Raw genomic sequence first — 17,682 nt, 5'->3', positions numbered from 1 at the left:
TGACTCGGCAAGTATCGCGAAGCCGTTTATAGGGGTCCTGGGGAGATGCAGACTGGGGTATGTTCAGGAGGCCGGTGACACGCTTTTTTGCAACTTTGTCACTTTTGCTGTGATGAGCACCACAGCAAGGTGGGCACAGTGACGTCTTTTGAAGATGAAGGCCGGGATGTGAACTAGAGGGATTCACTGCAGGTGAGCAAGACAGAGGCTGGGGCAACAGCTGTAAGAGGTACGGAAAATCTCTACCCGGTGAACAGAAAAAATACTCAATTTTTCACCTCCAACTGAAAGTTTGGGGGCAATATTGATCTCTCTTGACTCCAGCTGTCTATGGTGCAACCGTGCAATCATATTAGTATCCCTGTACGCTCATAAACGAGCAATTCCAAGAAGCAATCTGGTAATATACTGGGCTAATCTGGTAATGTTTTGGCAGGATGAGCAGACCCGTGCCTGTTACTCTTCACTGACTATAAAGGTAGCCCACGCGACTACTTAGACACAGACTTCTGCTATATAAAATAGCGCATCCCAAGTGACTGCAATCCAGGAGCCCTTCTGGATGCCGACACGACAAAGACCGCTAAGGACCAGTTCTGCTCCACCTGCTCCTGAGTCATTTTCCTTTGGATGCTGACATGTTTACAACAGTGACAGACACAATAGTGACATGTTTACAACACTGAAACACAAATTGTTACACAAATGTGTAACAACGTATTTTTATGCAGTTTCACCTTGAGTCCATTCAGAACATGACTGCTGACCACTAAGCTATTCCCAACGCTCAAGGACCGTTCGTAACAGACTCACGAGTGGACTTCAAGGATATCAGATGTAACTGAGCGGGTTCTCACTAATTTGAGACAGTGCTGGCTAGCAAATTTCTTCCTATGTATGTCACAATATTGCGGATCAGCAGCCGGTATTCTCCACTTGCGCTAGGCGTGATTTTGGAGTGGGATCCTGTGCAGAGTCACCATGAGATAATCAGGCCAGGCAGACTGCGCTTCTGGGAGTGGGACGACTTGAGATAAAGTCAGAGATAGGTGGTATGTAAGAAGAATTACGCAGTGAGATTGTGGTAACAGCATGATGGAAGCTCAGTGGTTGATACAAGCCCCCTCTGTGTGCATTAAGTACAGTATTTTCACTTAGGGATGCTTTCCAGATGATGACTTGGTTATCACTGAAATTAGCGTAAAACGTGCATTTCCTCATCATATTCTGTGTACATTCTGATGGGGATCTTATTCCTCAGGTATTCCTACTAGTGTGAAAATCCTGTGAAGGTAAGCGATAGGTAGAAGACTTCCAGAGGCATTAATTGTCCAAAAGGTTTCATTTTCCCTGCGAGTGTGCCCATTTCTCCCATCTCCAGATATGGTTGATGCTGCAGTTTCCCCAGTGCTGGGCAGCGTGGTTCTCCAGCTGGCTCGATATTCTCTCCCTTGGATGAACACAAAATTAACCATAGTACTTTCTCTCGAATTCCTAAGGACCATAAGGGCTTCCTCCCACAGGTGCCTACGCCTGTTCACGCAGGGCTCACCACTGGTCCATTGCTCAGTTTTTCTCTTAGCGCCCCCCTCATCCTCTTTGCAAACTTTGTCTTTGTGCCCTTTGCCCAGGAGACTAAGAAAATTCAGAGCTCCTGCTCTTTCCTATTTGGCTCCACGGATCTAACAGGTTCCACCAACTTCTTTAGAGTTAAGGAAGAATACTTTTATTTTTTCAGCAGCAGCCTGAAGTACAAGCTCAGAATTTGTTCACTCCTGTGATGGGGGTCCCTGCATCACGGCCCCAAACCGTGATACTGACGAATCTCGCGAAATCCAATTTGAGCCATGAGTGTGATGACAGCATAAAACAAATATGAAAAAAAAGAAAAAAAACCTCAAGTCTTCAGCCATAGGGATGGAGGAAATACCTGTGATGTCCTGACTGGTTTGCAAACATTTGCCCAGTTATCATATGGTGCCTGCACGAACTTGTCAGCATCGTTGCATCAGTCGGCACAAAACTGTTGTCATTTCTCATGGTCTAGACAAAAGCAGAGGAGACAGCATGCGGGGGAGGGAGAACGTGGCTATAATTAGCCTGGTGAAGCTGGGTAAGAAAACTCCCGTTGAAATGAAACCATTTTCCTGACTGGTTTGCAGCACGCTTGCACCAGAAAGTGCAAGTAGATTTGGGGTGCCTTTGGCCAACGCTGCTGAGAGGCCCAGGACAGAGACACAAGAGCTGCCTGGACATCCACCAGTTAGAACCCTGCTGGAGCTTCACGGCTGAAAAAGCCATGAGTTTCCTCTGAGATGGCTGCGCTATGCTGAACAGACCTTTTACTTTGGACCTCTTTGGACTTCCCTTCCCTTTTCTCACTATTTAGATGTGGCCACTGATGGGAAAGAATCACTGCTCATACTGGTGAATCCTCCAGAAACCCGGAAAAACCCCTGATTTTTAACATATTTTTGCTTTGTGGGGAGCAGAGGTGGCTGGGATGAAAAGAAAAAACACAGCCACAGAGAAGAAAAAATGCCTTTCTCTAAACTTTTTAGATGGCAAATGCTCTACTATCTCTGTAGAGCAACCCAGTCGCAGCTATAAATAAAAATAAGCAATTACACTCCATGAATTCTCCAAATGAGAATACAAAATTCCAGTGACTCCCCATATATCACTGAACTTATAACCAACCCTACTATTTCATACCATAACACGGTTCACTGAATTCAAGTATTAACTATCGGGAATGAGAAATCTCACATTGATTTAGTGAAATAAATATATTTTGGTTTTGTGGCTGAATCTTCGGAGATAGCGCAACTTAAACATATCTGTTCCTGGAAAGGCCGTAAGATCTAATAATTTTAAAAGGTGATGAAGGGAAGCTGGGGGAAAGCAATGCCAGAGCCAGAGCCCTCACTCAAGTTGCACAGCCAACACAGTGGGATTGCAAAGCAGAGATTTCTTTTCCCCATTAACCACTTACTTGAGAACAGACTTTTAAACAAGGGATGTACAAAAAGCTGGAGAGAAGAGAAGAATAAAATAGCACAGACTCTTTACTGATGCCTTTATTGTACCAGCCTAGTCACACCACTCACCTTGCCAGCAGGTCACCTTAGCAGCGAAAATTAACACAGCAGTAAACTGGACTCGCCTGAGTTTGGTTGTTTTTTTTTTTTTTAATGAGTGCAACATTTTCTAAACTCTCATCTTCCACACTCTGCAATTCTAGGGCTCAATTTTAAATGAGAACTGCACAAGAAGAACCTATAATTCACCGGGGTTGAAGATATATTTGGGGTCTAGAGAGACCCCAAATGTCCAGAGAGAACGACATCTTCCATACCAAGCTGAGGGAGCCTGAACACAAACCAGATGTCCAAAAAAGACATTTGGAACTTGGACATGGGAAGTAAATCATGTAAGATCAAGCTCGCACTTTTTGTATTAATAAGTTTGTGTTAGTAATTTGTAAATTATTACTGTCTCATTAAGTGATACTATAGCCATGTTAGTGAAGGAGTGGCATGTGATACAGACAGGAATTTGAACCAACATGTATTTCATTTGAGCTCCAGTTCTGGCTCTTCTTCTGCCATGACAGAAATGGGACTGAATGGTTACAGTTCAGACCAGTAACGCTTAGTTAACTGAGCTGGTCACCTTGGACTGTTTTGAAATAGTCTATATTGGAAAATATATAGAAAATGCAAGGAGCAGGCTGACATGGTGCTCTGGACAAGAAGAATGGGCTTCTTATTCATGGCCATGAGAGGATGGACTGAGGCACCGGTGATGATGTTGATCTGAACACTCTTGCTGGGACAAACGCTCCCCGTGCATGCAGGGCACACCAGTTACCAAGGGAGGGCCCAGCAACCTTTCATTCCCATCCACCATTTGTGATGACACATATCCATCAGGCCATAACTCCGTATGAAAGAACAAACACCGTGAACATTCATCTTGGAGTAGTTCAACCAGATCTTGTTTACAAGAGCACTGGACACGTGAAAGGTTTTCTCACGGATGCAAGAAAATTGCGGATCCTCACTCCTCTGTGACAGTACACCTCCAACTCTTTCAGTGCTTGACCAAGCTGGCCTGATGTAGCACCCAACATCTGCTGTCACGGTTATAAGCAATCTCTGCGTTACAGCCTGGTAGCTGTGCAGTGATCAACCTCTGGGAAACAAAATGTCATCACGATACCACGTATGAACCAAGATTTAGGAAAAAAGTCTAGCCAAGATGTGAACACAGTTTCCACTCAAACAACAGGCTACGTGTCTCTAGAACGTTTTCCCCTGGCTACCATGCCAGCATTTTAAATTCAAATTACAACCCAACTAAGTATTGTTTTTTCATTTCATTACATTTAATCTTGGGTTTCACAATTATCTTTTAAAAGTTATTAGAAGGAAAGCTTACAAACCTTAAAACGAGATCTTAAAACATCACTAGATGGAGTGGTTCTTACCTAGAAACGAAACGCAGACTTTACAGAAAGTATGAAACTGGAACTTGCTGGCAGCTTCCAGTAGGGTTTTTGCATTGGCTGAATCTATGATCAAAGAACCTGTATAAACAAACTCCAGGAGTAATTCCAGGACATCCGCAGTGAGGTTGGACATGGCCAATTCCAGCTTCTCCCCGCTTCTGCTACTGTCTCGTGGTGACCTGGTAACAGCAGACAATTAAATTACGGACATTACACCATCCCCATTTTGTTGGCATTTATTGATTAGTGAGGGCTAGAAAATCGCTTTGCACCTCATTATATTTCTCCATTATTTTTGTTTACGGAACTGAAGAATATGAATTTTAAAATAACTGAACTTAAAAACTTTAACTGGATCTGAAAGAGAAGAGTCTTAAAGCACGTCTTACAAAACATCTGTTTATTGCTACTCTGCATTTTCATGCAAAAACAGTTGCAAAAGAAAAGGAAAGGAAAGGAAAGAAAGAAAAATGAATGAGCCAACATTAATGAAAATGAGGAACAGGATTAGCTTTGAAAGGGAAACAATACATTTTAACATCTTGGTTAACATCTCATCTTCTGTGCATAATGTAACTGTTAAGGAAAAAACACTCTCCAATTTCAAGAGAAAAGGTCATCTGCTTTTTCAGGAATACAGCACTGGAATAATTTTAAATGTCATGTGCATTTAAGGATATATTTAAAGACCTTTTCATAAAAAATAACAATAATAATTACTAATTTCTGTTTCGTTTGAACTTCTCAATATGTTATATTAAAGTATAGATATGATAGATATGATATGCATATAGAGACGGTCATACCAAAAAAATATATATGTGCTTATTCTAAAAATCTATTGTTCCCTTTTAGGCACTAAAAAAAGGAAGCCCTTCATGGCAATTGCTTTGAAAACTGAATACAAGACAAGATAGACAGACAAAATGGTTAGAGCAAAGAAGGGAGAGGGGGGAAAACAACAACCAGCTCTGCCACAGGAAGCCAGCAGCCATCCTCTAGGAGTTTCATGACTGTGGCCTATGGTTTTTCCTGCATGAAGTGCTGAACAATTTGGGGATCAAAATATCTCCTGCATTTGAAGTGTGGATTAGTGCTCGTGAAATTATTGGACAAAAAGAAAATTATACTGAATCAAAGTAAGGGCCCAGTTCTTAATGCATGGTTGGCTGATGTGTCTGCAACACTAAAGACAGGTTACACCTGAAAGACAAAAGTGATGATAAATTTGGTAACATCAAGGAGGGGAGGGGAAATCTGTTGGAGTAAGAAAATAAACTCTTTCAATGGTTAGGACCATCCAGCACCTTCTCAAAGAAACATGAACTTCTAGTCACTGGACAGTCAACGTCTGCTTGCTCCAATTCTGCTGGAGTACTTGCAAAAGCCATTGCACGATTGACACAAAACCGGCACACGATGCTGCGTGACTTATACGGACTGGCCAAAGCATCACTAGTCACAGGCAATGGCAGCTTTAAGCATGAGCAAGAGCACTACCAACCTCTTGGATTCACAAAGCTGCCTAGAAAGGTGGTGGTCGGACCTCTACTGCCATAACGGAGGAAAAGTAAACAACATACGACGTTCAGCTTTCTTCCCTCATGACACCCCACCTCACCCACCCCCGTAACCCCTAAAGTCATTTGGGAAAATGCTTAAAATTTGCAGTGGATGCTTTGTCACTGGTCTTCCATTGACTAGCCCTGTTTAAGTCAAGGGCGCAGCTTTAATTTACGCGAACCTTTGCAGTATCAAAGCTTTAACGGGGTTTCATTTTTCGACTAGAAGCATTTCGATGGTGTCCATTACCACGACGGAGGAGCAGCTAGCAGCCCTTAATTTCATATGCTTCTCTAAGGTAGTGAGCCATTCACAAAAGGAAGGCACAAGGATACAAATACCCTTGTCTACAATCACAGAGAAAGTCAGGGGCAAAGCAAAGGAACTAAACCCCGTTTTTTGGTTCTAAATGTCGGACTAGCCCTTTGCATGGGAACACAGGTGGGTTAGATCCTCTTCCACAAGCAGAAGGTTTAGAATACATATTGATGACGATACCTGGGGTACCCCTACATGCACAAATGTGTACGCTACCCCGAATCCTTATGCTTTATCACTCCGCAATATCCTTTCTGAACTCTTGCACACGGATTCAATTTTGCGCTCAGGGCAGAAAACCTCAGGTGTCGAAACAGAGGAGTTGCCACTTTCTAGGTCTTCTAGAGGATGTCGCAAAATGTAATTCTTTTTTCCTTCTCACACTCACATACCAATAACGTTCCCCACATCTGATTTATCTCCGGTGGTGCACACATCCGATGCTGCACCCTGGGCTGTCAAAATGCCTCCTGTTACTGATGTAATTCTGTCTAAATTGTTTCCAGAAGCGGCTTGTACCTGACAGCGAGTTCACATCCACGTGGGCTGCTTAACAACGACATTGTCTAAAATTTAAGTGAGATTTGGAGGTACCCAGCAAGCCACAGAATCAGGCTCTTTGCACTGTGGGAAGCCTCGCCGTAAGCAATTATTTATTTAATGGCACTAATTGCACTGTGCTGGCGACGGCTGCGGGAATGACTGCGTGTCACCCATCGGGAATCGCAGTGCAGAGACCAGGAGGCACAAAGGAAAGGATGATGTGACACCAATGTCAGCGTAGACACATACCCATGTTAGCAACAACTGCAAGCTGCTATTTTTCAGAATAATTAAGTAATAATCTCTTTTACTTTGTAATACGCCAAGCAATAAACTGCTGCTGCAATTGATTAAACGCCAAAGAAAAGCTAAGGTGTTTGATCAATCACCAGAGCCGCTTACGGCAAATATAATACAAAGCTACAGAGATTATTGATATTACACAATGAGCCAGAAATGGGAAAGAAAATCATCCCTGTTCCTTCCTCTGTGATGCCTTGAATGTGTTGTGCTGCTTTGCTTGAGCTTTCTACGCAGGGAGCACTTCAGCTCCACGTTTAGCTGGACTAAATACCGAGCGCAGGCTTGGTTCAGCCTGGAAAGGGACATCACGGCTACCCTGATTTCCACGCTGGGGATCCCGCTTGCTAAGGGCTGGAAAATGGATGGGGAATTGGTTGAAGCGGGTCTTAATGGGTCAAAAATGAGCCTTTGAAGGACTGGAAGAAAACTGTAGGGAAACAGAGGGATGTGACTGAAGAAAGAAAGGCAGGGATTCCATACATTTCTTCTCCAGAATTATTTCAGTGAATCAGGTTGCGGCATCCCCCTCCAAACCTGACTAAAGCTTTCTGCATTCCTTGTTTTCACGTGTATTAGAGTATCAGTATGCTCCGTGTGGTTATGCTTCATATATTTGGGACGGAGCCTTCTCTCAGCTACTCGAGAGCAACTGCAATGAAGTGGCTAAAGCTGTATTACAAGACTAGAATTTAGTCCTTAAATGCATACGCAGTGGACTGGGGAAAATCTGTAGGAATGTAAACAGCTGTGCCCCAAATAGCTCATCCTGTATCACATCAGGGGGAGTTTTGTCAGTGGCATTGGTAGATGCAAACATTTATAAAGTCTGCTCTCAGAAAAGCACTGACTTCTTGCTGTCTGAACTGTGAAAAGACGTGGCTCTACCCGGTATATTCCCTCCTGTTCCCCGACGCCTGGCACAGACACGGGGCATGTTTTGGGGATGAAGAGCCTGCCCGCTTCGTGTTTCAGTCTCACTTGAAGCCAGGCAATGTACGCCTATCGTCCGCGGCCATCATTACAGGTGGCACATTCTGCTATTTGCCCTGCGAACTCTGAAGTTTAAACAGAATGATGTCATTTTATTGGCCCTGTAATCATTGCTCATATTATAAAGGTCACACATTTCACATTGTGGCAGGAAATCAATAGCTCTCCCAACAGCCTCTGGGGGAAAAAAGTTTTGCTTCTGAAGAATAATATATAATAAACAATTTTAGTCCTTACTCTATCATGGCTGTAATCTTGGAGAATAGCTGCAGTAAAAATCTGGCAAAGGCTGATATATAAACTCATTAAAATTAAGAAGTGATTTAGAATAGGACTTTTAAAAGATTTATCTTGAGCTAAACAGCAAAGAGGTTTGTTTAGGTCTACATTTAAACAAGCTCCAAGAGCTCTTTAACAGCTTAATTTTACGGTAGCTGCTGGGGAATTCTTTCAGATTTACAAATCCTGTATTTCTCCTGGAAGGTGACAGACCTGAGCAACGCGCGAGCAGAACTGAACCTGCAGATAAGCAGCAAGCACAGGTACACTCTGAATGGGTAAGGGGGAGCTACTGAAAAATATTTTGTGTTTTCTGGAATAATTAGGTCTAACAAAATAAAGCCAAGGCCTTTGAACATATTCTGGCTACTTATCCTTCAACTTAATTACTTAAACTAGAGAAGACAAAGGCACGGGGAATCTTCTAAAGCAAAAGACGGCTCGACTACACTCTCAAATAAGAAATCAAAATTGGTGTCCCTTTCTGTTAAGTAATGTATAGAAAAGAACCAAAGCATTTAAATACTGCTAGCAGGAAAAACAACCCTAAAACCTCATTTGCAAGATTAGGAGTGGATCTGACAAAAGAAAAAGTAGAGAATGTTACATTTTTAGTATTCATTTGTCCTTGAAAATAATTTCCATATGTGTAATACACACAGACAAGAATCAGCGCTAGTGTTTTCATGCTTAATAGCGATGCAACTGAGTTTTCTGCATCTTGAGTTATAAATATATGCATATCTATGCATTTTCCCTGCATTATTCGTATCAACACGTTCACGTCGCAGACCTTCTGTGTGATCAGTTCAAAACATTTAATAGTGAGATGCCTTGATTCGCAAAGCCGCATTTAGAGCCTGGCTAAAGTAGCTGTAGAAGCGAAACACTGTGAGCACATCAATTTGTCAATTTACGGACAACGCTACTGCCTCCCATTCAGGCTTCCCTCATGGTTTGGATACGCTGCCTTTAACCGACTTGCAGCATTATTTTGACTGACTAATGGGTTTGGCTACAGGCTCGCTCAATTTTACATCAAATATGATAAGCTACCTATACCGGGTACAGATGCCAGCCAACTCTCTGTTTACAAGCTATAGTCAGAAAGTCAAAACAAATTCTGAATGTTCAAAATGGAGCCATCTGCATGGAATAAACATGAAAAATGTGAAACATTTTATGTAAATGTACATTACTGCCGAGGAACAGTTGGTTCGGCTTCCTCCCAGGCTGCCTGGTTGGGAACAGGAGGACTGACAGAGTTTGTCACACCTATTTACATTCAAAGCCATATGACTCACTGCCGTAGACTCAAAGGTATGACGTATATTTAAGCTTTGCGCTCCAAAAGGGGCACTGAAATAAATGATGAACTTTTAAAACAAAGACACGTTCAGAATTCTCACTTCTGCGCTTTCCCCAAGCACGTGGGACTCAGTGTGTGTCTTTTTCTTTCGGCCTCTCCGAGGTCCGTCACTTCTGCTTGTGAACCTGCTTCTCCCAACAGAAGGCAGTGGCAAAGAGCTACCTCCATAACATAGCCTCGGCGTTGTTCGTATTACACTCAGAATTTATTTTTAGGAAATAGGAAACAGACTGATTCTGGTAGTGTAATAAAAAAATATTTGGTATCTTTGACTATCTATTGCTTAGGAATGGGAATATCCTCCACTAAAAGCACATATTTGAGCTAATGGGAAGCTACGGGACTGCCGGCACGCAGGCAGGAGCTCCAGCTCCACCCCGGACTGAGGCATCTGAAACCCAGATTTTGGGGCTGGTCCCTCCCCGCACAGACCAAAGCAACGGCCTGTCCCACCGGCCAGCTGCCTGCTGGCCTCTTCACCCCGCGCCTTCCCGGCATCTGCCCCAACAGCTCGAGAAGCTGATCCTGCTGCCTTGCTTTCACGATTAGGAACATAAATGTTTACCCTACATTAATTGTGTTCCCATTCCACTAGAGGAAAATATTTGCTACCGAGATAGGGCAAAAAAAAAAAATCAAATTAAATTGCTTTGTTTTCTGGACTGTGTTTTGGTCTCCAGAAAACAGGAAATCCACGGGTTTTATGTAAGATGAAGCACTTAAATGAAGGGAAGCTACTTTTTCCTGTCTCTGTCAAATTATTTTGATTACCGAAGAAAGGGCCGCAGACAGGGATAGGCAGTGTCTCATGAGTCTTAAGAGTCTGTTAGCTATGTGCTCATTAAAAACTCCTGCTCAAGTCTACACAAGTTAGACTGAACATCTTGTTTACTGTGGAACATAATCCTTAAAGCATTGAAACTCCAGGCAAAGAAGAGAGTACAACGTTGCTGCATCTTAACTGTCCACTATTCGACTTTTCATCATCTTCAGAGTTATTAATGGTTCAAAACGCACACGTCTATTTATCTTGGGAGAAGCAACAAACTTTGTTATATTATGGCCAACCTTCAGCTACGAACAGAACAGTCACGGCACTTTACATGGAAAGTCGTATTTCATACCAAAGAGCTTGATTTATCATAATTACACGCTCATGAGATATAAAAGCGTAGATGCCCAAACATACCAACATACATTTCCACGACACACGCGGCAAGATGCATGTGCGCACTGTGGTAACAGGTTATTTACTGAGTTATTCAAGTTTATGCAGCTGCAAGGTAATCAATCATGTAAATGATGACAGGAAGGGACATTTATAGAGCAACATCATTGCAATATGTATGTCATAAGGCACTGAATGTTCTATTAAATAGGATTTTTTAAAAAATAAATTACACCCTAGCATTGCTTCTCCTTTGGAATTATTTTATCAGCTCAAAATGTATTAACTTGCAAATCTCTGCCTTCGTTATACTATCTTGTAGATAAATATTATCTTTGAGCCTCAGCCACTATCCATCTGTCTTGTGAGAGAAGAAAACATATACCGTAATGCTGCTATTGTATGATTACGATAAAGAACTAGTAAAATCACAAGATTAAATAAATTACATTGTTTAAACACAGGCTTGCAAATTTGTCATGAAAATTTACCTGACCAACAAATCCATTTGCTCACTTTTTACCAGGTTGTCGATACAAATAATGTTCCTTGTTCCAGGCAAACAAAATTTGGCAAGACTAGTGTAACTTATTAGGGTCAAACGCTGCCAGTTTGCACCTGCTCTATCCGAAGAAAATCAGGAAAATTAATGGCTGTGAGCTCAGGCATGCACTAGCAGCTCCTGCTAATTCACCATCACAGAAATGATCATTACAAACCAAGGCGGGCAACGGGATTAACAGCAAATGCTTTTGTTCACGGAGAACACGGCCAGAATAAAACAAACAAAAGAGCCACGTCTCCTATATACCCTTAATGCTATTCACCGACAGAACACAACCTAACTGCTCGGTCAAGACCGTTTCTAAAGGCGCGGGACCAGAGGCAGCCTGTAACGCTATAGTGTCGGAGATCACAGTCGGAGGCACAAATCTGCCTCCCCGCTGAGATTTAAGAAAGAAGACGAGGAGTTTGAAGATGCTGGCTTAAACGACCAGCAAGTGAATGGAGATGCGAATAGCGAGTGCCCTTGGAAGAACAGCATTTCACGACCTAGAGGATAAACTGAATCTCACAAGGTGGAGAAGCGAAAAAAACCCAACAATTTGGGCCAATTTATTAACATCGCGGGATCTAACTTGCTTGCAAGTATTTCTGGCAGCCTAATTCAGCAAATATGTGTCAAAATAGCCCGGGGTGAGAGCTACTATTTGTTAAAGGTAAATAAAAGATGCAAGCAGGTTTTGGTGGATTATATGGGAAGGAAGATTAAAAATGAAATGACACAATAAGAAAATTATTCTCATCAAACTTAAAGCTCACCCCCTTAACCAACTCCTATCTGATTTGTTTTAATGATATTTATTACACCATCAAAAACCAGCTTAGCAGAGAGCTGGCATTATGCAGCTAATAAATCTGTTTCTTAGGAATGTGGTGAAATTTATACAAGTAATTATCTAAGTAAGTCTATCCACGGCTTTCTCATCATTGCAATGACTACAGGGAAAACAATAATAAAATAATGATAACCACAATCATTATTTATTACTACTACTATGATTATGGTAGTGCCCAAAGATCCCAATCAGCATTTCAGTAATTAGAATTAATTCTGTCAGGCACTGGTTCTTTCTCACCCAGCTACAGGGTGTTGCTCGCGCTTCCCTACAGCACGCGTGGAGCCAGCCTGCGCTTTGGCCGTCGATGAACGGTAACACGGCGCATCTCCTCTGGCCGCAGTCTGTGCGGGAAAGGGCAGGTAGCTCTTCTCACCCCATCAACCCCTGCCTGCACCACCCCGCTGACCTGCTTGGAGTATTCCAGTCGCCGAAGCTTAGCGCTACGCAGGGGGGAAAAAGGGGGGGGTCGTTACCTGATATGATCATAACCTCGTCACATTAATTCAAATTCATTATCCCAACCCAGAAGTGGCTAATCCTTGATGATTTAAATGAAAGGAAGTGAACTGCTGATCCCTGGAGCTACCTGCGAGCACGCTGGAGTCGGAGATTTGATTACCCTCGTTTTAGGGCAAGACTGGCTTTTGGAAGCGGCCCAAAAATGATGGCTTTCAAGAACACGGCTCCCGTTTCTATGCTGTGGAAGTTTTTTTCCTTGTCTTTGATCATTTAGCTTGAACTGCACCTTGTTAGATAACTGTTCCCTTTCACCCCTAAATTTCAACCCAGTCAAGCCTAGAGAGGGCTGTGAGATGTAAGTACGTATAGGGAGGTCATTGGCACCGGCATCTTATGAGTGGTTGTATGACAGCTGCAGGGCTCGCAGATAGGTCCGGCCAGAGCAAGAGAGGTGATTAGTCTGTCATTCCCTGGATAAGATTCGCAGGATTTGTAGTTGTGTCTAGAAATTATGTGAGCGAGAAGGCAAAACTACAGTAAATAGAGATGCTGTCAATGAGGGAGAGGAGCGAGAGGTTAAGTGATTCTGCTCGGTGCCTCTGCGAGCTGCAGCCGTTCCGAGACAGAAGCTTAATTCTGCGCCGCACCTCCAGGCTTGACAAAGAGCCCCTCTCTCCTCCTCGCCACTGTTTCTCCTCAGAGCAGGGCACATCGATCTGTCCCTTGTTTCAGAGCCAGCATCCAGCCCCAGCCACTCACCCTCCTAATCCATGGCCACGCTCGCCAGGCTGGAAATCGCCGGGCTGCGACGCCTGCTACGGGTTTTGTGGCAGTTCTTTAGCCTGGCAGCCCGGCATCCCCACTGAATATTTGTAAGCTGCAGTTCATTTATGTAGAAGACCATACATTTTTGCTTGATGAAAACATGTTTTCCAAGGCCTGGCAGCTGCAGAATTTGAAGCCCAGCAGGCGGCTCCGACAGGCGGGTGGGAACGCGGGGCTCGGCCAGGCAGAGCTCCGGGAAAGGGGACACCCAAAGCAGAATCCCATGCCAGGATTTTGCGCCCAACACACAGCAGTCACCAGTCCCTCGTTTAAGAGAAAAATGTCGCCCATAGCATAATTTGCACCTGCACCCTGGCAGTAAAGGGTGAAGAGTATTTTACACTCCCATGCAAGCTCCCATTCTCACAGACTCCTTTAAACGGTTTAACAGAAACCACTGGCGCTCTCTGTCTAGGCACAATATAGCTCTCCTGGCACCCGAAACAAACATCATATTTTTAACTCCCCATTTCTCTGTTTTCAAAGAAACGTTATAATTTGTTTCCACATTCATTCTGTTCTACAATGGAGCTGAAGCATGCAGATGTAGAAATGCAGCCTGCTCCTCTCCCGGAGTTAAAAGCAAGGTTCTTAATAAGCAGGAAAAGACGAAGGGGTCACTAAGAGTAGATTTTTCTTTCATCTGCTATTTCTCATTTTGGGCTTTTTACAACGTAAACAGAAACCAGACAGTCTGTTTTCCAGACACCTAAATGCTTCTGCAGTTTTGTCAGACTGTTTCAGATGGATAGCGGCAGGTTTCTCTGTCTTGCATCCAAATGCCGCCTTTCCACACAATGGTGTAAAAAGCAGAGTGACATCTCTGTCTTCAGCGTAGGTGCAAAGCAAAAGGAGTTTGGTCCTCTCACCCTAAACGCTTTACTTCTCCCTGCCCTGCCTTCAAGCCCTAAGAGACTATATACAACCTTGGATTTGAAAACAAATAAAAAAAAAAAAAGAAATGTGAACACTTGCCAAAAGAGGCAAGGTATCGTGGAAAAGCAATTTGGCCATGAACTCGCTGGCTCTGCTCCTTAGGAAAAGAAGGATGAACATAGCGTTGCCAGACTACACTGCATCAAAACCGTTCACTTCTTGTGACCGAATCTCTTTCTGTATGTGACTTACTGCTCTGTGCTCGTGGAATCAGGCAGCCAGGATGACTTCAAGATTAGGATGCACCGTTAAAATAAAATCTTGAAAAGATAAAGCTTGTAGGACAGGATCTGTCTATCTTTAGTAACTGCCCACAGAGAAAGAAAGCTAAAGTCTGCTTATAAAAGCCAGCACTTCAGCCAAGATGAGACCGATGTCAAGTGCTTCCTATTATTAATGTCATATTTGGTAGAGATTCCAGCACTTTGGGTTAGATTAAGAAGACGAAAGCAGCAAATTAAAATGTTCCGGTGAAACTTTCTTGGTTACGGAAATATCAGACATTCCATTTATCCAGCAGCTGTATTTGTCTATCCCAAACGCAGCTGGAAAAAAAAATGATGCCTTTTCATGGGATTTTCCGTCCCTTCCTTCCAGAACACACACATCTTCCACCATTTCCAACAGACACAGAGCTCATTTTCCTCCTTCCCCAAACCAAGGCGCTGTAGCTACGAGTTCGGTTTAAATACCAAAATCTGTGCTCTGGGAGAGGGGCATTTTAGATACGGGGGTTTTGATGAATCCTGATCTACTTCTTTCTTTCTGTGTACATATATACATGTGTGTGTGTGACATTCAGTCAAACAGTAGTTTCAGGAAGGAATCATTCGTGTACTTTTAGCGAACTACGATTCAGGTGTCTAATCAGAGCTGGGTGACGGGCCTTTCTCCGTGGGCAATGAAAAATGAGCACTTCCAGAAGGCAATTCATGCTATTTATCATAAGGTGGGATGAATCGCCCTACGGATATTCCTGTCTTCCCTCATGACAGCAGAGGAAGCCTAGATAACCAGCTTAGGCTGGACCCCTGAAGGAAGCCCTGTAACATCCTTCATAACTTCATAGTCTAAGCAAATCACCTCAGCTTTTTCTTTATTAATAGTAAAGAGGGATGGCCTCCTCCTTCATCTCTCATCTTGGACACCTATTTTATGGTGAGAGGACTTGCCTCCTCAACAGGTCTGTCTCCCTCGCTGCAGACTAGAGCAGTAGTGTAAAAGGCGAGGTTAGGCTAAACCTGCCTTAGATATCAACCTTGGACCCAAATGTTGACTGACTGACAGCAAGAGACAAGCACCTCTCATTGCTCCAGAGGGATCTCCTACCTCCTTGCACAGAGGCTCCTTCTAAAAACCTTCAAGATTCTTCTCTTCACTGCCTGTGCCACAAATTAGGCCCTTGCTTTGGGAAGGCTGATTTCTTAAGTACAAAAAACATAGGTGAGAATTAGAGGCCAAAGTCAGAGGCAGACTGGAAGCAGCTGTGGCTGGTGGTACACTCAGAATACACGAGATGGTATTTAGGGGACAGATCCCTATTCCAGCTGCTATTTATCATCCACTTTTTCCTGAAGTCCCATCCTGCAGTAACCTTGTATGGGTCACAGTTTGAAGAAGCTGACAAACCACGTGAGTTCCTTAACTGCAAATACAGTATAGCAACTCCTCTATACGCTCTACACCCAAAGGAGCAAGCAGTAAGGCCAAGTACTCAACGCCCGAGTACCCCGACCTGTCATAAAGTAGGCTCAAATATTCACCCGAAAAAGAATACACTTTAAAGAGGATTTTATGAAGAGAACTGAAGGAAAGCTAGCGCTCCCCAGGTATATTTAATATTGTATAAAATTGTTCCTGAGGTTGTTAGCGATAGCCCCACAGCCCCTGAGGTTACTGCAATATGTCCTACTGCGGGACCACCCCTGGGCATGCACCCATCTTCACACATCCCCGTCCTGCCCCCTGCACCTCACTTTCCTCCCTTCGTGGGCACAATGAAGAGGAACAGACGTCAGGAACCATTTCACACCTGCTGTTCCTAACACACCTAATCCTTTTCAGATCTCAGGATTTCGGTCCTTTTCACTGAAAAGGACTAAGAGCAGTTTTTATGAGAGAGATGAAGGTGAAGTCCTGGCTCGGGCTGGAGTGCTGCGCAGCTCCTGACAGGGACTGGTTAACCCGTTTCTAACAGCTCAGTGCTTGGTACGGTGCTGAGTTTAGGCTCAGACTGGACTAACCCAACCTCAAAAAGTCTATGCCTATATATTTAGAAGATAAATCGCATGGAACAAGAACTTTTCTGGACAAGGACTAGAATACTCAGCACATTGCAGGATTAACCATTTTCCGAGAAGGGTGTCTCAAAGCGTGCTCTCGTTACCATATTTATTTCATAAATAATAAATAACTTCAGAATTGTCTTGGTCACACAAACTTGGTTATCATCTTTTCACTACAGTGCAATAAGAACAAGATATTTTTTTCTCTGCTGTGACTAATTCTCACGAAATGGCCTTCCTCAAAATAGGCAATAACTCTAGTTCTGTTATGCTTTGTGTCTATACTTTGGGTTTTTTTTTGAAGCGGGGATAATTGTTCTTATTTGTTTTTGAACATTTCACTTGTATTCTTTCGAGACACTACTTGCTATTCTACCATCAGATACCAACTCCAATGCGCAGTGGAATCAACGGCAGAACATGAGGTTAACGATAACTAGCCTGTGGCAAAGAACAGCCAAAGCAAATACTCTGAAAGATATTCTTTTTCCGCACGTTTATATGGATGCGCATAGCACCTTCACGAACAGATCACCTTCTCATTGACGTTTCTGGTGACCCAGCAGTGCCTTCGGCTGGAATGGGCTTAGAGTTTAACCCTAGCATGCACTGATTGAAATGGCCTTTATATTATACTTAACATAAAGAGATCTCCTTTATTCTTCAAGAAAAACTGCCGTTTCTTGTTTTGATTTCTATAATAATACAAACATAAATACCACATAAAG

General features: G+C 43.2%; 1 protein-coding gene across 9 annotated transcripts in view; it reads right to left on the bottom strand.

Moving 5' to 3' along the window:
- KLHL29 (kelch like family member 29) overlaps positions 1-17,682 on the bottom strand; it is a 403,126-nt gene that overhangs the window by 52,943 nt on the left and 332,501 nt on the right. For all 9 annotated transcript variants that reach the window (XM_074581951.1, XM_074581954.1, XM_074581955.1 and 6 more), the window contains one exon: positions 4,493-4,692. In XM_074581951.1, coding sequence (XP_074438052.1) covers positions 4,493-4,692 — 200 coding nt within the window. The remainder of the gene's footprint in view (positions 1-4,492; positions 4,693-17,682) is intronic.

Source organism: Larus michahellis, chromosome 3 (assembly GCF_964199755.1).
Source record: "Larus michahellis chromosome 3, bLarMic1.1, whole genome shotgun sequence".
In the NCBI taxonomy this organism is placed as follows: domain Eukaryota; kingdom Metazoa; phylum Chordata; class Aves; order Charadriiformes; family Laridae; genus Larus; species Larus michahellis.
The sequence above is the reverse complement of the archived record's forward strand: the minus strand, read 5'-3'. Positions and strand labels throughout refer to the sequence as shown.